General features: G+C 36.7%; 1 protein-coding gene across 3 annotated transcripts in view; it reads right to left on the bottom strand.

Annotated features, from left to right (window-relative positions):
- The window catches only part of LOC136850702 (major facilitator superfamily domain-containing protein 4A-like), an 87,877-nt gene that overhangs the window by 6,226 nt on the left and 59,821 nt on the right, over positions 1 to 21,830 (bottom strand). For all 3 annotated transcript variants that reach the window (XM_067124525.1, XM_067124524.1, XM_067124523.1), the window contains exons 6-10: positions 9,203 to 9,398; positions 3,466 to 3,687; positions 2,013 to 2,258; positions 1,091 to 1,264; positions 196 to 343 (exon numbers count right to left, since the gene is read on the bottom strand). In XM_067124525.1, the coding sequence (XP_066980626.1) occupies positions 196 to 343; positions 1,091 to 1,264; positions 2,013 to 2,258; positions 3,466 to 3,687; positions 9,203 to 9,398 (986 nt within the window). The remainder of the gene's footprint in view (positions 1 to 195; positions 344 to 1,090; positions 1,265 to 2,012; positions 2,259 to 3,465; positions 3,688 to 9,202; positions 9,399 to 21,830) is intronic.

The following is a 21,830-nucleotide window of genomic DNA, read 5'->3' as shown; positions in this document are numbered from 1 at the left end:
TAACAGATTGAAGAATTACAAGAAAATCTTAACGGTATGATGGTGGCCATAAAAATATGCCCGATGGAACTGCCCTATTCACTCCCCTCCTTTTTAAATGCACCTCCTTCTAGCGCTTAACTTAGGTTTTCACGACTGTCTCTGTTCTTTCCCACCACTCAACCTGAACTAACCGAAAGGAGGGAATATGCTTACAAGTGACGTGTATATAAGTCTCCGCCAAAGTGACAGCTGTAGGGTAGACGGACGAGAGGAAAGTGCCGAAGATACAGGTCCCGACGTACAAGACGCTGTGGTTGTGGCTGAAACACAGCATCAGCACCATCGCCACCAGACATCCGCCCTGCGAAGAAGTGACGTCATCAGAGTGCGACAAGCTTTTCGAGCGTTTGAAAAAAATAAGCGATAAAATGAATTCATGAAAAAATCAGATTTTAAAAGTATTCAGAGTATTTCCGCTCTGGCTTGTCAAGAAAGGCTAATTTTTTTGTATCTTGATATTATTTTATTATTATTTTGGTACCATGTGATTGATATTTAGCCAAGTGCTTTCCCAGTAGGGAGGGAGTGCCGTCAGTGCACCTCATGCGGCGCCCTGTAGGCATTGCTGAAGGTTCTTTGCTGCGTCCCTTCGGCCCCTAGCTGCAACCCCTTTCATTCCTTTTACTGTACCTCCGTTCATAATCTCTTTCTTTCTCCTTACTTTCCAACCTCTCCCAACAACTGACTCATAGTGCAACTGCGAGGTTTTCCTCCTGTTGCACCTTTCAAACCTTTTTACTGTCAATTGCCGTTTCAGAGCTGAATGACCTCATAGATCCCAGCGCTTGGCCTTTGGACTAAATTCTATATTCTATTCTATTCTAATAAGTTGTTCATGCATTTAAAAAAAGTAAACGAAAAAAGAAACCAATGAAAAAATCAGATTTTAAAAGTAATGAATTTCCGCTCTGGCTTGTCAAGACAGACTAATATTTTTTTTTTTTTAGTTTTCACGTAACTGGTACAATGCGATAGATATTGCGGTTGTAAGTGTGACCTTAGGCCAGCAGCGCTTTGAAGGTTCAGGAAAACACAGGAGATAACTTACAATATTGCATAACAGCATGGAGGATGGAGCAAGTTTGGTAGCAATCCCGATGGAGAGAAGTCGACCGAAGGCGAAGGTGCCCCAGAAGCAAGCGTTCAAGTAGGCAGCTTCATTCATTGACATGCCCGCGATGCTCTTCACTGCGTACGAGAATACATACAATCCATATCCAGACTGTCAGGGGGAGAGGATAGAAAATAATGAATTCGGAGATTTTAGTTAAGAAGCCACTAAGTCGCGAGTAGATAAAATAGGAACAGTTTCCCGGAAAGTCTCCTGGAAACTGCTCCTCAAGATACAATGTTTTCTGAGGAAACATTGTATCCCGAGGAAAACTTAAATTATTTTCCTTCATAGTTTGTTTTGTTAAAATGAGTAACGTTTGGATATTTAACTGCCTATCAACGTACATAATTTATCTGGCCCCAGTCGACAATAACTTTCAAAATCTAGTTACAGTTTGAAAACCATGAGCTGCAACGCTTAAGTTAAGCATACCTTAGTTTTACCCGACCACTGAGCTGATTAACAGCTCTCCTAGGGCTGGCCCGAAGGATTAGACTTATTTTACGTGGCTAAGAACTAATTGGTTACCTAGCAACGGGCTGCAACGCTTAATGTGACATTCAAATCAACACCAGCACTCATGTTTTTTTTTTTAAATAGTGAAAATATGCATAACTATAAGTAGAAGGTAGAAGGTATGAAGAAAGGAGAAGGTATGAAAAAGTAGAAGATATGAAAAAAGTAGAAGGTATGAAAAATTAGAAGGTATAAAAAAGTAGAAGGTATGAAAAAAGTAGAAGGTATGAAGAAAGTAGAAGGTATGAAGACTAATTTGTTACAGAGTAAGAAAAGATCAGGAATTGGACGTAGCAAGACCCAGGCGACAAATGCCCAACAATGCTTCTTGATGCCTCACCTGAAGACCGTCGTAGAGAAACAGCATGGCAGCAGTGAGGGTGGCGACCATGATGACCTGTTCGCGGGTCACAGGGGGTCGATCTTCGTCGTCCTTGACCTTGACGGTGACTCCCCCGGTCAAATGCATCTCGTACTGCTCTTTGTTCCCCTCGGGGGCGGGGGCTTCGGGAGGGTCGGGGCCTGTGTTGTCGATGCCCATCATCTCCCGGACCAAGAGGACCGCCAGGAGAAGGATCACTGGTACCTTGGGGTTGTGGGGGTCAATGTTTAGTTGTTTATTACTTAAAAGTCACCCTCAATTATAGAGGCGCGCGCGCATGTATAAATGTTTCGCCGTGTTTGGATAAAAGAAAAGCGGTATATATACATCTAAAGTTCCCTAATCGAGTTTAAATCTTTATATTATGAAGGGAATATTTAGTTATAAAGATTTCACTGAATACGGGAAGTAAAGACTACCCTTAAATCATATATTAAGACATATGAGGATCTTATATGTCTGTTACTATATAATTTATTGGTAGTCTTTACTTAACGTATTTAGTGAAATGTTTATAACAAAATATTCCCTTTATAATATAAAGATTTAAAATTTACTAGGAACTTTTAGACAAATATTTATACCAAATTAATGATGTAATTATATATTTTTAAAGAGTCGTACAAACTCTCTCTCTAATTAAACAGCATAACAATTGGATGATTTATATGCAAAGGTAGCCCATAGAGGAAGAGACAGTGGAAGAATGAAAGAATTTAAGGATAACTTGATAATGACTGAGGCAGTGACTGATGGGGCTGCAAGGAGGGCTACGGATAGGCTGAAGAACACAAGATGCCATGAGCTGATGGGTTTACTATGCGATGGCTTACCAGGATGCGTAAAGTAAGTCTAGATGAGGGAAATGCTTCAAAAAGAATGTGTGGGAAGAATTAGTTTGCCAATATTTTAGGTTCAATTGGTATAATATTACTTATATATATATATATATATATATATATATATATATATATATATATATATATATGTATATATATACGTGTATATATATATATATATATATATATATATATATATATATATATATACATATACATACATACAGATATATATATGTGTGTGTGTGTGTGTGTGTTTTACATCAGCTTTCATTTACACCGGACTTTGATATCGTTCATGGAAATACAATCGCGACATGACATGCACATGTAACTGCATGTGAGTGTAAAAGTAAAATCTAAAATTAAAGCACTTAGACAGGAAAAAATAACTACACACACACACACACACACACACATATATATATACATATATATATATATATATATATATATATATATATATATATATATATATATATATATATATATATATATATATGTGTGTGTGTGTGTGTGTGTGTGTGTGTGTGTGTGTGTGTGTGTGTGTGTATGTGTACAATCTGTCTTACCTGGAAGCCAGACAGAATCCAGAAAGCATACTGGATTTCCGAGTCTGACTGCGTGTCATTAGGTTGGTGCAACGGCTGAGTTATATTTCCCGGCATATTCAGATGGATCTTGTGATACTTCTCGGCGCTGGAATCGGAGTCGTTGCAAGCCTTGTTCTGCAAGAATGGCTCCGCGATCATTGGCGACAGAAAGGCACCGAGTCCATAGAAGAAGTGCAACGCCTGCAGGAAGAAGTTAAAAGTTTAAAATAATTAATTTGGTCCTTAGAAGAAGTGGGAAGCCTGAAAGAATGAATTGAAAGTTTAAATAATTATTGTTGAGAGAATACTAGCTGCTTTTCATTTGTCGTGGATGATTTAATGGATGGTAAGACCACCCGATAGAGAGAGAGAGAGAGAGAGAGAGAGAGAGAGAGAGAGAGAGAGAGAGAGAGAGAGAGAGAGAGAGAGAGATGGACATAAACTTTCAATACTTAAGTGTTTTAGTTGAAATGGTTGTACAGTTATTGCCTCTGTAATTTTCCCAATTGGTTAGACACGGCTTCATTCTGGGTACAAATCTATCGACAACTTTCGGTTCGTATTTCTGGAGAACTATGAAGTATACAAAGACCATAAACTCAAAAAAAAACAAAAATTTCTCTTAAAGTTGGGGCACTTATTTTATCTGAACCTTTAGTTGTCGGAGTTCAGGTTATAGTTTATAAAGTCGGTGGTGTAACTCTTAGCTCTAAGATTAACCCTTTTAATGGCATTTACGAAAAAAACAATCTTTTGATTGATGTTTAGTAATATGTCTTTGCGCTTAGTGGGATCTTGGGTTACGATAACTGTGTCGATTTAAATCTTAAGCCTTGCGAAGTTCATAACACAATACAGCATTCCTGTTGCAGTTGTCATTTCATTTATTTAATACTATATTAAGTGCAAAAACTTCCTCTATAACTCTTGCAACTAGTTTTTATTAGAATATTTGTTTTGATTTCTTAGAAGATTGTAGCCAGAACCGAGTGAAGTTTACTTTATCGTAGGATGACTGCTAAAAATGAGGAAAATGAACGATGGATGTGCTGCAAATATGAGTAAAACGGCGTAGGTCTTATTATTATTATTACAATGTACTGATGACAAATTTTATATATCAGGATACGAGATGTAGCACCTATATGGCTAGATTAGAAAATTCATAGTCGAATGTTTTCAAATTCAAAATGAGAGAGAGAGAGAGAGAGAGAGAGAGAGAGAGAGAGAGAGAGAGAGAGAGAGAGAGAGAGAGAGAATCGTGTGGAAAGCGGATCTTGGGATGTGGATTCACATTTAAAGGGAAACACGTGGAATAACCTTTTCCGGGATGTCTTGAAAGTGTTGATAAGTCACACTGGTATTTTCCCCAGTCCTACCATTGCGGTATCATGTGATGGTAATGATAAAAAAAAAGGCTGCAGCTATGTACATTTAGCAAAATAAGCATATGGCCAGAATGTGCAACAATATATATATATATATATATATATATATATATATATATATATATATATATATATATATATATATATATTCTTTTTCTATATATATATATATATATATATATATATATATATATATATATATATATATATATATATATATATATATATATATATATGCAGGATACAAGTGATTCAGCCAGAGAAAAATGATGACAGAACAATGAACGGAAAAAGGAGGTTGATTTATGCAGGTATCTGGCTGCAACTGTTACACATATGAGTGATAGAACAAGTTAGACAACAGGGAAACAAAACAGGGAGAAGAATTATAAATAAGCAATAAGTCATTATGGTTTAAAAGAGAGAATTATTTGGAATGCACAGAGAGGTGCTGAGACAAAATAAAGCGAAAAGAAGAGTTTCTGTTTAACGTGAGCAATATTGGTGATAAAACTGACCTTTTAGCAAATATCCGCTGGATAAAACCGAAGACATATGAGAACGAAGTACACAGAGCGAAAATGCAGGTATCTGGTTGGTCAGAAATGCAAGTGCTTGCATGAATGCGCCGAGATGGACCGGGTGATACGAAGCGAGATTAAATTAATTGGAACAATAAGTAAAGTGTGCAGGATTCAGAACTGAATGGAGCAAGAGGGAAATTGAGTTAAGAAAGGAAATGGATCGTAAATGTATCGGGGGAGGGGGGGGGGCGGGTGGGTGAGACTCACCGGTGTCTTGGTTTGAGTGGCTGCATAGGGAGATGATGCCTTTATGGTGTAAGAATTAAAGAATAAATAGGACGGCAACTACCTTGTATTTTTTAGGTGTATGTTGCGTTTAAGTTAACGATTGCTTGTTGAATGTCACACGCACACACACACACACATATATATATATGATATATGTGTGTATATATATATATATATATATATATATATATATATATATATATATATATATATATATATATATATATATATATATATATATTTCTGACTCGCACCGGGAACCAACCTCGGTTTCCCTAGTGGCAGTGCGTATATATACATTATATACATATATACATCACACTAATTTTACACATTAATGTACTTTCAGATATTAAGCCTCAAATAAACCTTTAACACTGAGTTCACTTTGCCAGGGGATTAGTGCACAACCAAAGGAAACTATTTATAATAACTGCATCTACCCTGACCAGCGTTCGAACCTACAAATTTTCGGGTGGATGCATGGGCGGCAGTGACCCTATGCACTCAACCGCTTATATATTTTAATCCATGCGCCTTTTTCTTCAGACGGGGTGACTTAGGAAGTTTGACGCCTAGTGCTTTAGGATGCAATTGGGAACCCGTTTCCTTCTCTACCCTGAAAGCCACCCACCACACTCTATTACCTTCCCGGTGCATAATTTATTGCTTAGATCAAACGAGGCGAAATTAGATTTAACGGGAAATGCCTGATCACTTCACCCAGGCACGGAATGAAAACTGGGCCCTTTGGCTTGTGAGGTTAAGGTCTTAACAACGGCAATACATATATATATATATATATATATATATATATATATATATATATATATATATATATATATACATACATACATACATATACATACACACACATATACAGTATATACACATACCAACTCACACACTATGTGTGTATATATATATATATATATATATATATATATATATATATATATATATATATATATATATATACATATATCCATCATGTTTACAAGTATACACTGCTGTTATTTATACATCCTCACAGTCTTCAGACATTCACTTGCATAAGCGCACGCGAAAATGAAATTTAAACTTTACACGGGAAAATAAATATTCAGAAGTAAAATCTAGACTCTACTGCTGTCACTGTTTTCCTTTGAAGTTGGAGTTCTCTCACAGTTTCATTTCCGATCCCCGAATGATCTCGGACGAAGAAGAAATCCCAAACAAAGATCAGAATGTGAGACGAGGAGCTGGAAAAAAGAGAAATAATGAAGCAACAGAGGAAGAAAGAAGCCACTGTTCTCACGAGGAGGAATCGACGAGTGGGGTTTCCTTCATGGAGAGAGAGAGAGAGAGAGAGAGAGAGAGAGAGAGAGAGAGAGAGAGAGATATTCGAGGGCACTCTGTTCCCTTCCCGACGGAATAGGGGGAAAAGGAAGTCAATTAGCTGCCACAGAATGAGGTGGCATTATGTCGGGGTTATGACGGATGGAATGGGTATAATTAGAGCGCTCGCTTGTCATTATGACAGGGCTGTCTCTGTGTTTACTAGTACATAGAGGTTCCTGTGGCATTGTCGACTCTGTTCGAAATATCTGTGCCGCTTCGATATAACTTTATCTCGGCAAACCTAGTAGTTTCAAGTCCATAATTATCTTTATTCGTAGTAGTTTTAAGTCCATAATTATCTTTATTCGTAGTACTTTTAAGTCCATAATTATCTTTATTCGTAATAGTTATAAGTCCATAATTATCTTTATTTGTAGTAGTTTTAAGTCCATAATTATCTTTATTCGTAGTAGCTTCAAGTCCATTGTTATCTTTATTTGTACTAGTTTTAAGCCTATAATCATCGTTATTCGTGGTAGTTTTAATTCTATAATTACCTTAATTCGTAGTAATTTTAGTTCAATAATTATCTTCATTCGAGGCATAATTATTCTCAGACCAAACGTAGCTCGTAAATCTATACTGGATGAAGCAATGACCGCGGAGGCCGTTCGGGGTGGCCAGAGCAATGATTATAAAAGTGAATTTTTATTAAAAAATAACCCTCATTAAAAACATATACGGGCAAGAACATACTAATGCGTTAAAAACGTACATAATTCCCACATTCATAGATTTAATCTGTAATAAATGAATTAAATCTTAAAAATACCAGCTTCTTTGCAGAGGGTCTGAGGAAAAACCCCTTCACAGATTCCAAGTGAAGGACAATAATTCTCCCTCTGCTCGTAAATCGGGAGAGGCGCACCTGCATGTGCTCAGCCGACGCAATTCGCAAGATTATCAGAAGTGACAATTCTTTTTATCCTGCTTTATAGGAGGAATTTCGCTGGGGGGATTTTAAATTACATGGAAATTTGGTGTTGATGTACTTTATTCGTTTGGAAAGTTTGTAGACATCTTATTTTTGATATATAAGACAAATTTTACTTTAAGGGTTAGTGCCGTCAGTGCACCTAAGGCTGTGCTTTGTAGGCATTACTCAAGGTTCTTTGCAGCGTCCCTTCGGCCCCTAGCTGCAACCCCTTTCATTCCTTTTACTGCGCCTCCGTTCATGTTACCTTTCTTCCGTCTTACTTTCCATCCTCTTCAAACAATTGTTACTTAGTGCAACTGCGAGCTTTCCTCCTGTTACACCTTTCAAACATTCTTTACTCTAAATTTCCCTCTCAGTGCTGAATGACCTAATAGGTAAAAAGCACAGTTAACGTAAAATCCGCAGTATAAGCAATGTCGTGGTACACCACACGCTTATCGAAGGACTCAGACACCGAATTAGTGCTGAATAAGATCGCGAGGGTGATTTAGGAAGACTGGAGATCAAGAAGGGTCCAAGCATTAGAATTAGGGCAGTTTCCCGGCGGAAACAGTTGTGATGAGGAACGAATTATACCTATGTTTCATGGAACGCCCAAGACTTAATGAAGGAACATCGTTAAATATGATTTTATGAATGAAAAAATCAAAAGAGACGAAATGAATTTGTTTGGAAAACTGCCTTGTATTTTTTAGGAGTTTGTTGCACTCAAGTTGACTATTACTTGTTGAATTTCACATTAAAATGCGCAAGGCATTTTTCATTTAGTAGCCAGCATAAATAAGAATAGTTCTTCTATGGCATTACTCTGCAGCAAATCTATAATAATAAAAGCCGAGTGGATCTTTCTTGTTTGTCCGCCCTGGGTGGGGGCGGGGTAGTTAGGGGATCGGGAGGGTAGGGGGGATATGCCACATCCACCCTCCTCCTGCAAACCTATTTGTCCGGCCCGGGTGGGGGCGGGGTAGGTAGGGAATCGGGAGGGTAGGGGAGACATGACACATCCACCCTCCTGCAAACCTGTTTGTCCGCCCCGGGTGGGGGCGGGCTAGGTAGGAGATCGGTAGCACAAGGGAGACATGGCACACTCACCCTCCTCCCGCAGCCGCGTTTAAACAAGGAATCCTTCCACTGCTCTCCTGCCCCGCGCAGCGTAGCGCGCGCCATCTCGCTAGTCTAAAAAGCAATTTGTAACTCACCTGCAGGAAAGGAGCAACGTTGACCCCGTAAAGCTGGATCATAGAGATATTTGCCACGGTGTCGATGGTCCCCATGAAAAAGCCCATGGTAGCCAAAACCACTGCTAACCATCCCAAGACCGAGCAGAAGGGGATGGTGGCTAACGTTATCGAGAGCATGGATGTCGATATCAAGAGAACCACGTGATTGCCCAACCTGAAACGAGACGAAGGATTTATGTGGCACTCAGTTTTACATACACTGTGCTTTGTCTTTCCTGCGGACAAAATCTTTAAGCAAAGAGAAATACATTTTAGATATATTTTTCTTTTTTTTAGTTTTACGTTGATAAGAAATGCTCAAAAGACCAGAGTAATCATAATTTCTTAAATGCTATTTTACTCTTCGTACGAATAAAAGTATAAGTAGAATTTTTAAATCAAAGTTATTAAATTTTCAAAAGTACATTGTCCAAAATTGCGTAGGGGAGCTACAAAGACATTAGTTTATACATACATACATACATACATACATACATACATACATACATACATACATACATACATACATAACAGACGCAGATACAGAAACGCACACACAAACACACACACACATATATTACATTGATTACAGTGATCACGAAATATGGAATTTGGTTTCTTGCTTGCTGATGAAATGATAATTACATAATAATTCTTCCAGGTTGTACCGATTATATAGTTACAATTCGGGTCTGGCGAAAATATCAATAAGAACAGAAGACCCTTCATCAAACTCAGTAGTTATTTATAGCTTTAACATTGTTTGAAATATAAATAAATATACCACAGTGAAAAAGCTCTTATCGTCCCGTATACCAATCTACTTTATTTCATGAGAGTAAAAAGATTAGGGAACTCTCTATCCTCTACCACAGCCCCAAAATTTCCAGTAAAATACAATTCAGTGTCTTTATGCATCCGACGTAAGTATTCGTCCTTCCCGTCAGAAAAGATTGCCTTCTCTTAAAACTTCGCTCCTGCCGAAACTGCAGTTGCATGTAACTTTCAACAAACTTTCCAAATGCATATGCAGTTTAGAGCTTCGCAAGAACCCTCTTAACATACTGAAAGAACGAGGATTTTTCTTCCAAATCTCAGGTCATGGTCGAGCTATGATATATGTATAACTTAGGTTGTAGATATTTTACACTTAAAATAGCGTTAACTAATGTAAACTTAAAATAATGTCAGCTAATTAACGTGGTTGAACAGACAATAGAATTTTGTTCCCGTCGAATTTCAGATCTATATTTGTCGATTGCAGAATTATCATCCCATTTTTTGATGAGTAAATTATCGATTTTTGTCCAGTTTTTCATATAATCCACTCTTCTTTCATTGTCCTTTTAAAGATACTATCCTAATTTCGTCGTTTCAACTTGAAATGACGAATTAATTATTATTATTATTATTTTTTAAAATTCGATTAATTTTTATTTTTCAGTCTTCTTACTTGCTTCATTTCGGTGTATTTCATGTCTCAGTTTCAGTATGTTAGGAAGTAACTAACCTAGAACAGTTTTTGTGTGGAATAACTTTGGCCTCCTAAAAGACTATTTTTTTGTACCAAACATGATTACATTTACTAATGGACAACCACAAAAAGGACCATTTACTGTCTTATATGTTTTAAATAAGAGATACAACCCTCAAACTTCTTTCAATCACTGCCACACGGAAGAATACAGCTACAAAACAAATGCTCTTAGAAATACTTAGCGGAACTTTCCCTGCTGAGAAAACATCCCCTAGACATCATCAAGAAACAATCTTCTGTTCTTCAGGAGTTTCGACATTCTCCCGAACTCTGTTATGTTTTGTTACGGTTTTAGTCTGGGGAAAGGTATCGTAATGCTCTACTTATTTACAGGGAAGTGTTCATTCTTCCAGTGCCCTCTGAGGCTGCTGGTAATTTGATCTTCATGTCACGACACAAATACCTCGACCTGACAGCCGGCACGCTTGTAGGAATCATCTAAATCTTTTAAAAACTAGTGATACCATTTACATTTAATATCTAAATTCAACAAAACGTTCATAATGGAAACGAGAAAAAGTTTTTCAAAGTGCATTTAGTGCATAACCCAACTTAAGGTCCCTTACTTTAAATTTAGTAACTTAGGTTTTGAAGGTTAAGTTTTCTATGTGGTGTTTTCCGTAAGCCTAGACCTACTGACCTTGAAAATAGGAAATGCATAATGCATCGGAAATGTACCTTGTAGCAGATGAATGTATGCATATTGTGAATACTATTCAAGAAGATTAAAATATTCATCCAAAAATTTTCAGTAATGCGTTGCACACCTACTCCTTACCTCGTTCCATTGGCAATAATAATAATAATAATAATAATAATAATAATAATAATAATAATAATAATAATAATAATAATAATAATTGCCAATGAAACGAGCTAAGGAGTAGGAATGCAACGCATTACTGAATATATTTAGATGAATATTCAAATCTTCTGTAATATTATTCACAATACTATTATAAATAATAATAATAATAATAATAATAATAATAATAATAATAATAATAATAATAATAATATTATTATTATTTATTGAAATATATCAGCGCCGAATTTTTCCTTCCAATGCCTTACTCGAAATTTCCAAAGTGTTCGGTTGAATCAATCAGTTCGTCAGTTTTATGGTCAAATTTAGCTGGCTCGAAATTGCATGATAAAAGGCGATGCGTTGCACAAAAAATTAATACGTTATATGGGTTCCGGTTTTATTAATTCATCACATTAATAAAACAGCCCTGTCAGCTGTATTCGGTACATTTTTTATTCGATTGCATTATGAATATGACACCGCAGTTCATCTGAATGACACTTCTTTTAATGAGTATCTATAAAATTCTGAAATAAAGAAATAAGTCGGACTGTCATTTAAAGAAAAACTATTTACTGGTAGGAACATGTACTTAAAAGGAACATGTAATTATAATAATAATTATAATTATAACATGTAAATTGTACTAGATTTCTTCTCAAACTGCTTCTCGATTCAGCAGAAAATTCTGTCACAGAAAATGCTCATCAGTAAAGGAAGAAGGCATTGCCTAGTTTCTCAATATCCAAACATCACTTCACGATTTGACAACGCAGAAAAAGAATGACCCCATTGAGTCAACTTTATCCACAGAAAAAGTCATTTTGAGTGCTTGTCTTTTTTCATCAGTTGCTTGTACAAACTTCTAATTCTACTGCACGATGCTTGCGTAATCGTCGAACTTCAAAAATTATTATTATTATTATTATTATTATTATTATTTGGAAGGAGTCCCTCATTCCAGCCTACTATTCCAAAATCAGATTTTCTAGTAAACCGAAGAAATAAACGGACTCTAATTGATGCTGTTAAGTTTAAAATGAAAAACAAAGGTTATTCAGTTCTACAAGCAGAAAGTGATGCAGATACTGTTATTATCAAAGTTCCTCTTGATCACGCAAAAAAAAAAAAATATCCAGCTGATGTTGTTGGGCAGGATATTGATTTGCTTGTACTTTTAACTGCTTTAGCTAAAAAAGATCTTGACATTTGGTATCCTAAACCAGGAAAATCAGGTAGCACTCATAAATTGTACAACATTCGGACAGAGAAAACACGTACGGGTGAAAGCTGTGACATTTTGCTTTTTGTTTATGACATGACTGAGTCTCACACGACATCTGCACTGTACAAAAAAGGCAAAATTAGAGCACTTAGGCTTCTGCAAAATAATCAGGTTTTGCGAGAACAAATTAAAATATTCAATCAGTAGGATGCCAGCAGGGATGCTATAAAAGATGCCGGTGAAAAGTTTATTCTTAAATGATATGGGTCTAAACCAAAGTCATTAAGTGAGCTCAGATATTTAATCTATAATAGAATTAGCGCAAAGAAGAAATTAAGTACATCTTTTCAACTGGCCTCTTTACCCCAAACCAGCGCAGCTGCAGAACAACAACGCTCCTACAGAGTGTATTTGCAAGTTCCTCGTTGGACTGGTTGGTATAGGGCTCGGCTAGCACTCTGCTGGGCCAGCGTTCGAGACTCCGGCCGGCCAATGAAGAATTAGAGGAATTTATTTCTGGTGATAGAAATTCATTTCTCGCTATAATGTGGTTCGGATTCCACAATAAGCTGTAGGTCCCGTTGCTAGGTAACCAATTGGTTCTTAGCCAGGTAAAATAAGCCTAGTCCTTCGGGCCAGCCCTAGGAGAGCTGTTAATCAGCTCAGTGGTCTGGTTAAACTAAGCTATACTTAACTTTAGTGTATTTGCAAATACAGGAATGGCTTGGAAACTGCCTGGACCCAACAAAATGGGGTTGGTCAATGACAGGAAAATCACTGAAACCTGTCCCCACTACCAAAGAAGCGGCTCCTTTGAAACTCCTGAACCTGGTTTCGTGCAATTGTAAGATTGCATGCAACAATAGGTGCAAATGTGCACAATTCGGTATGCACTGCTCAGCGCTGTGTGGAGAGTGCCAAGGAACTGATTGTGAAAACTCAGTTGAAATAATTTTAGAAGAACCAGAGTACTGAGCTGGAAAATTGTGAAATAACATGCTTGAAAATATGTATAGCACTTTTGATATTCATAGGATAATTTATTATTAGAAACTATTTGTTGCCAACTGTGATGCGATATAAGAGTAAGGTACTATATTTCTGGAAAATTAGAAAAATATGTCATTTCAGAACAGAATCAGAATGTATTGATTCTACTTTTGCAGATGAACATTATCATTATTATTTTTTCAGCATCGTCAAAATATTCTCTCACCTCTTGAAGATATGCATTAGTTAATATTCACTGTGTATTGCGATGTGATCTGGCAGACAAGTGTTTCTGGTATATCAGAAAATTTTTGAAACTTGGTATTGCATAAACCAAAATAATTGAATTGAAAAGTTTGATTTCATTTAAATTGGATAGTGTCTATTATTATTTTGAAATACTATCAGAATTTTCTATAAACAGAAATAATGGCTGCAAATATTTCATGAAGTTGATCATTTCACATATTTGTAAATTAGTTTCTAAATAGTTATTAGTCCTTCCTGTATAATCTGGTCATGCTTACTGTTTTGTGATCAAGCATATGGGAAAAATAAAGTTTCCACCGTAACTTTTTTATTTTTCATCCTAAAAAAACTAATTTTAAAAATTTTTTTTATTTTTTTACGAGAAATATTTCGTAATTCTTGCATATTTTCTGTAACTCTAACGGTTTAGAAGATAAAGACGAAAATACGAAAATCGGCCGCCATTTTCCAATACGGTGGCTGTAGTGCAGTTTCAATATACAAGGACTTTTAATACTTAATATCAGTATGGGTCATTGTACAACTGTGCTAAGTTTGAACTTCCTGCAAATTAGTTAGGTCGATTTTCCTGAAATTCCTCGACTATTATAAATATCTGTCCACCTTTTAATTTCATACATTCTCTCATTAGATGGCCACCTGCGTGAGCGTCGAAATGCATGAGTAAAATAAACAACGAAAGTAGAATATCTTTCTACGTCCCTTGGAATTTTATTATACCATCTGCCTGCAGACGAGAAGAATATAATTAAAAGAACAAAGAAGACTCTCTTATTATTATTATTATTATTATTATTATTATTATTATTATTATTATTATTATTATTATTATTATTATTACTTATGTTTACTTTCTGTTATTAGAAAAATAATAATCAGTGTCCATACTAATGGTAGCATAACTAATGTTTTTCTTCTTTTATTTTTGATCTTGTGAATACTCTTCTCACTTCTGACTTTTTTTTCGATTTTCGCCATACTTCATTTCGATGGTTATATTGGTTATATCTGTCCCCTTCATTCCGCTTTCTTTTTCTGGTTTCTATAAAAGAACTGCTGGATAATATTGCGAAAAATGAATCATCCCATTTGCCCACCACCAACTAAATAAAGGGGTCACATTCAAAAATATTTCCGAAGATAAATAAGAAGTCTTATGCATTACTAATCTGCTTCTTTAAGCGCCCACTACCCATCGCCCCCATTCCCCCTTTTCTTTTTATAAATCGTCTTACTTATTCTCCAGTGTCTATTTCAGTGGTTCTCAACCTGAAGGGGCGTCCCCCTAAGGAAAATAGGGGGCGTCAGCAATATCTGGGGAGGCGCGAAGCCTAGGGAAAATTTAAAAATTCTAGAATTATATTCGTTATTTTCTCAACAAGAGTGAGGAACGAATATCCATTAAGTTTATAAAAAAATGAAAAATTATCGCCTTTTAACGTTAGTTTCCCATAGTCTACCACTCTAGTTAGACTTTCTGGGTTACCATTACTTTGTAATTATTTACCTCCCTCCCTGTCCCTAAAAAACTCCTCTTTGAATCTTTTTTTTTTCCTCCTAATCTGGGAGGAATTTTACTCATAGATGCAAGGGGCGTGGAGGGAAGGACCAGCTCTTAGAGGGGCGTGGTAATAAAAGGTTGAGAACCACTGCTATAGACGTTTTACCACCACATGCATCTTATGAATGCGTTTTGGCTTCAAGTGAATGAATGCCATTCGTCCAATACACGCTTTCCACTAATTCTAGGCCTCTGTTTCTGTTGAGCAACTGCACACGATTTCTGTTTCTTGCAGAAATCTTGAAATCATCATTTTGAAATGAAAGAAAATACTGACGAATATGATAATTACTTTTGGCTTTCAGGTCATATCTTTTAAATTCCTTAAATAATCAAACAACCAATGTTGAAATCATCTATTTGCAATACAGGTGCTTTGTTTACCTATCACTCACCTGGTAATGTTTTTTAAACCAAAATTAGTGACTGCTGTTTGCTCATTCAACTTATTTACAATACTTTATCAGCAATTCATCTCCACTTGTTGATGAACCGATTATCTTCGAATACAAGTGTAAACTTAAAATAATACTCACTAATGCAGTTTTTTTGGGGTTTAGGATTTGTATAAACAAATGCTAACACCGATAATCTCCTTATTGAAAGAAACAGATCCACGGTGACGTAACTGTACGCATAAATTTGTAAATAAAACAATACAGAGAGATTCTGAGACTGCGCATCATACAGACTCTCGAAAGCTAGAATAAGAGGAATTTATTTCTGATGATAGAAATTCATTTCTCGCTATAATGTGGTTCGGATTCCACAATATGCTGTAGGTCCCGTTGCTAGGTAACCAATTGGTCTTAGCCACGTAAAATAAGTCTAATCCTTCGGGCCAGCCCTCTCTAGGAGAGCTGTTAATCAGCTCAGTGGTCTGGTTAAACTAAAGTATACTTTTTTTCTCTGTATCGGTTATGTACTAGATTACTACTTTTCAAAGGTTTGATTCGTTCATTTATTCTTCAGAATTACTATCTTTTCTAGCGAGAGTGTCTTCATTGCTTTTGTGTATTTATGTTTGTCTGGTCCCGTTTATATATATATATATATATATATATATATATATATATATATATATATATATATATATATATATATATATATATGTATATATATATATTTGTAAAATTGTTTTAAATAAAAAACTGTACATTTCCGTAACTGTAGATTTGTTTCTCCATTTTAGGGATCTTGCTATTACGAGAGTACTTTGTATCCAGGAATGTACCTTATCCCTATTGTTTGAAATTATGTTCTACATCTATATATTTCTTTTTTCTTCGTGTGTTGTAAACAAGAGCATCAGGGACCATAACACTATGATATATATTTTCCTTGTCTCGAGGCAAGAACGATAAATGACGTACAACGTTATTTATGGCCTAAGGCATCTGGTGAACTTCATACGCATTGTATAATTCTTTTTTTTTTTTTTTTTGTATCTCACTGGAAATATATTGCCTTAGGAGGCCGTTACCTTAGTGAATGTAATTCCTCTAAAACTTACAAGCAATATATTGGTAAAAGATTGTGTAAGATATGATGAGCGCTTTCTTCCCTATAAATTTGATATTACTACTACTACTACTACTACTATCACAAGACATGGAAATTAAGCACTTTCTTCCCTTTAAATTTGATATTACTACTACTACTACTACTACTACTATCACAAGACATGGAAATTAAGCACTTTCTTCCCTTTAAATTTACTACTACTACTACTACTACTACTACTACTACTACTACTATCACAAGACATGGAAATTAAGCGCTTTCTTCCCTTTAAATTTGATATTACTACTACTATCACAAGGCATGGAAATTAAGCACTTTCTTCCCTTTAAATTTGATATTACTACTACTACTACTATCACAAGATATGGAAATTAAGCACGTTCTTCTCTTGAAATTTGATATTACTACTACTACTACTACTACTACTACTACTACTATCACAAGACATGGAAATTAAGCACTTTCTTCCCTTTAAATTTGATTATTACTACTACTACTACTATCACAAGACATGGAAATTAAGCACTTTCTTCCCTTTAAATTTGATATTACTACTACTACTACTATCACAAGACATGGAAATTAAGCATTTCTCCCTTTAAATTTGATTCACTACTACTACTACTATCTAAGACTGGAAATTAGCACGTTCTTCCCTTGAAATTTGATATTACTACTACTACTACTACTATCACAAGACATGGAAATCAAGCACTTTCCTCCCTTTAAACTTGATTCACTACTACTACTACTACTACTACTACTACTACTACTACTACTATCACAAGACATGGAAATTAGCAGTTTTATGATTTTCAGTTTTAGAAGTAACATGATCATGTTGAACATAAAATTCACTCTCCTTCGCAGTTGGGAAATATTTATTCTACAATGAAAGTAGTATTCCTTCGTTATAGTGTGTGTCGAAATCACAGAGCTTCATTCTGCTATATTTCGTCACTGTTGCAAGTTTCTCACTGGACAAACATCACTACGTTAAAGTTATTTTCAGATCAGATTCTGAGGATGGTGTTTACCATCAAATAAGCTTTGAAGCGCACATGAAAGTCCTAAAATACACTTGCTGTTTGTCCTGCCTGATTTGGCTTGGCTCTGCCTATGCAGATCAAAATATATATAATATATATGTGTATATATATAATATATAATATATAATATATAATATATATATATATATATGTATATGTATATATATATATATATATATATATATATATATATATATATATATATATATGTGTGTGTGTGTGTGTGTGTGTGTGTGTGTAGGGACCAGACAAACAAATACAGTATACAAAAGCAATAAACACAATCTCGCAAGAAAAGATAATAATTATTATAGCATTTTACTGAAAAATAAAACAAGATTCAAATCTTTGTAAAGTACATAACCTTTGCAGTTCTTGGTTTAATAAAATAGAGTTCATAAAAATATTCAACGAAGACAACATGGCTCATAATATTATGAGCACAATGCAATGCTCTTCGTATGAATGTAGTCCAGTCGCGCGGATCATGATTAGCCAGCAACGTCTAATAATTGCAATATAAATATAAGAATGAAAAAAAAAGTCATGCCAAAATGTGAGTCCTCCACTCTCAGCTCCTTCTACGGAAAAACAAACAAACCAGCACGAACTTTTACAATGGACAAACCGATGACATTTTACAACAGCCACGCTTCTTTTGGAAGTGGCATTCAAATTTTCGAAAAAGTTTCGTTTAGTTTTTCTCCGTCTGGAAAAGTTAAGAGAGAGAGAGAGAGAGAGCGTCTTTAGAGCGCGGACGATTCCGCGAGCAAATTGCGAGACCCCATTTGGAAATCATGCTCAGCATGGATGTGGGCAAACAAAATCCCCATGACGTGACTGCGAATAAAGAGAGGAGCAACAACCCGTTGCCTCTCTTCCTCTCCTTCTCTCTTTCCCTCTCTCTCTCTCTCTCTCTCCATCTCCAACAACAACAACAAATCGCCCTCGTCCTCGTCCTCGTTCCCCCCAACACCCGAAGTCGCTCATCTCCACCCACCGAAAAATCTTGAGCGGCGACGTAGCAATCCCGATTGTACTAAACGATGGAATCTTAGCCTTGTTCGTCGTAGTAGAAGTTTGGGGATCGGTATGTAGCTGCCGAAATCATCTTTCCCCTTTAATGTGGGTCCCAGTGGGGACGATTGGTTGAGGGGGGGAGGGGGCCATGAAAGGGGGCGAATGGGGAGAGGGTGAACCGAAGGAAGAGCTAGCATGGGTCTGGTTATAATGCTATTGACATGAAGGAGACCAGTGGTTAAAGAGAAGAGAAGAGAGAGAGAGAGAGAGAGAGAGAGAGAGAGAGAGAGAGAGAGAGAGAGGAAGGCACAGACGGAGCAGGCAGTGGGAAAGAACATGCATGCTTAATCCTTTCTTTCATGGGCTGGGCGAATCCAGTCTGGTACTTGGGATGATGTTACCAGTTGACAGCGGAACTGGAAAAAATCTGCATAAAATGTAGTTTTACTTACACAATGAATAAAATTTGACACACACATAGAGATCCTTAATAAGAGAGAGAAATTCCATGGCAGTCGAAATCAAGGTCGGTAATTTTAGGAAAGTGGTGATGAGGTTTTCTGGTGATGACAATCCCACCTTACAAAAAGTCCTGGCAAACAAAGATTCAAGGAAATACAGAATCTAAAAATACGAAAGTTAACGTTAATCGTGCATTATGAACTGCATTTGTTGGATTGGACGACGTCAAGAGAGAGAGAGAGAGAGAGAGAGAGAGAGAGAGAGAGAGAGAGAGAGGAAGCTGCATGTCGACAAGAATCTCTGGAAGAGTAATGTTCAAATTCAGCAAAAGGTGGCGGCCTCAGGAAGATGTTCTGGTGAATCATCATTAAAATTAAGAGGGGGTGGGGGGGGGGGGCACTGACTAAAAGAAAGGTGAGTAAGGAACCCCCAAAGATACGACAGCCATCCTCCAGGCAAGGATAGATGAGTCCCACATCAATCTGAAGGAGCTGCACAGATATGTACAAACAATACTGAAAGGGTGCCCGCTTTCTTTCAACCTTTTGTCATGAAAACCTTTCCATGTGACTCAAAACGCCTTGAATGAATGTCAGTTAAGCAATCTGATTTCACGCTTAACCGTCCGAAATCAAGGGTAAATCATATCAAAATGGGCGCAGCTGGCCTCTATCTGTTCTAGGAACTAGGTCAGTTTAACAGCCCCGAGAGAATGAATGTAACAGCGCTTGGTTAATGTCAGCGCTCTTATCGCGCAATATGTCAGCACTGTACACCCACAGAATGAGCTCCCAGCTGGCGTGAACAATACCTTCTAACACAGATATGAAAAGACAAACAAATAAATAAACACAGCAGACCTATTCTGCCTTACCGTGTTTGGAAGTTTAGTTCTTAACTTCTAAACAAATGGTTATGTCAGCTGGCAACGGAGTTTGATTCGTAATATATATGTGTTACATTAGTACAGATTAGTAGCGTGTTTCCTTTATTCAGCTTCCTTATTTGGTGCCTCATTTTACCTGGGCGAGTCAGGTCATCGAGGTTTCATTTATACTCTGTGGATGTACTTGTTTACCTAGAAGGCATCAAGGGCAACAAGGCCATGAATAAATCAAGCCGTTTTCATTACCATCTCTGTAGAGTAAATAAATGTTTCAATGTACTTGGAAAACCCCATACAAACACAAATGACTTTTACGGCATTAGCTTACAATCCCCTGAATGGAAGACAGACTGAACTCGGACAAAGAACAAAACCCAGAAGAGAAACAACATTTTCACCCGCTAGATCAAGTCAGTAATTACGCCTCATTGACTCCTTCTCGGCAAGAGATGGGGTTAAGGGTAAAGTGCCTCATAAATATATCACATCCAATACAAACTGTCCGTTCCAGGAAGCCCCCCGGTCTCCTCTTTTATAAACGGAGACCTGTCTCACACGTAAGAAGCTACAAAGATCCAAACTATCCCGTCTCCTTTAACAGGGGATACGACAACATTTAAGCTGTTGATAGTAGATGTGTCGCCTTAATTTCTCCACGGCGAAAAACAAGAGCAACAGAAATCCCTAACGTTTATTTTTAGACGAAACAGACGCAGACAACTCACACGTAAAAGTTTAAGCGTAGCATCGATAAATCAAATAGAGAGAGAGAGAGAAAGAAAGAGCGAGAGTGCTAAACTCGATTAAACGGATGGAAAGAAACAAAAGCCGTGAAAAAAAGTAACAATGTCGAAGTAGGAGACAAAGGCAGGAGGGAATACTGAAAGGGAGGTAAATAAAGACTGGAGAGCAGGAAAGACTTAAAGAAGATATGACCGACTGTTTGGATGCAAGAGCAGGAGCCACACAGTCCTACCATGCGCCTTAATCAACGACTGCCTTTGACTTTTGATTCCCTTGAAGGCACCGCCGGTTCTAGATGCCTTCGAGAGTGCTTCTTTATGGTGCGGCTGCGATGATAATGCAGACGCGCTTTCTTTCTTCCTTCTCTTTTTCTATGCAATCACTGATGGAGGTCATTCCATAATGGAATTTTGTTACCCTGGATACAAAACAAGACACCGCTGTGCCAAAGAATGGAAAATAAAGGTATTTCGCATTCAAATGAGAATCCAAGTAACCCTCTCATTTACATACGGGAGAATGAGAAGGCGG

The sequence above is a fragment of the Macrobrachium rosenbergii genome, chromosome 22 (assembly GCF_040412425.1).
Source record: "Macrobrachium rosenbergii isolate ZJJX-2024 chromosome 22, ASM4041242v1, whole genome shotgun sequence".
NCBI lineage: Eukaryota > Metazoa > Arthropoda > Malacostraca > Decapoda > Palaemonidae > Macrobrachium > Macrobrachium rosenbergii.
Note: the sequence above shows the minus strand (reverse complement) of the source record. Positions and strands in the feature narration are given on the sequence as shown.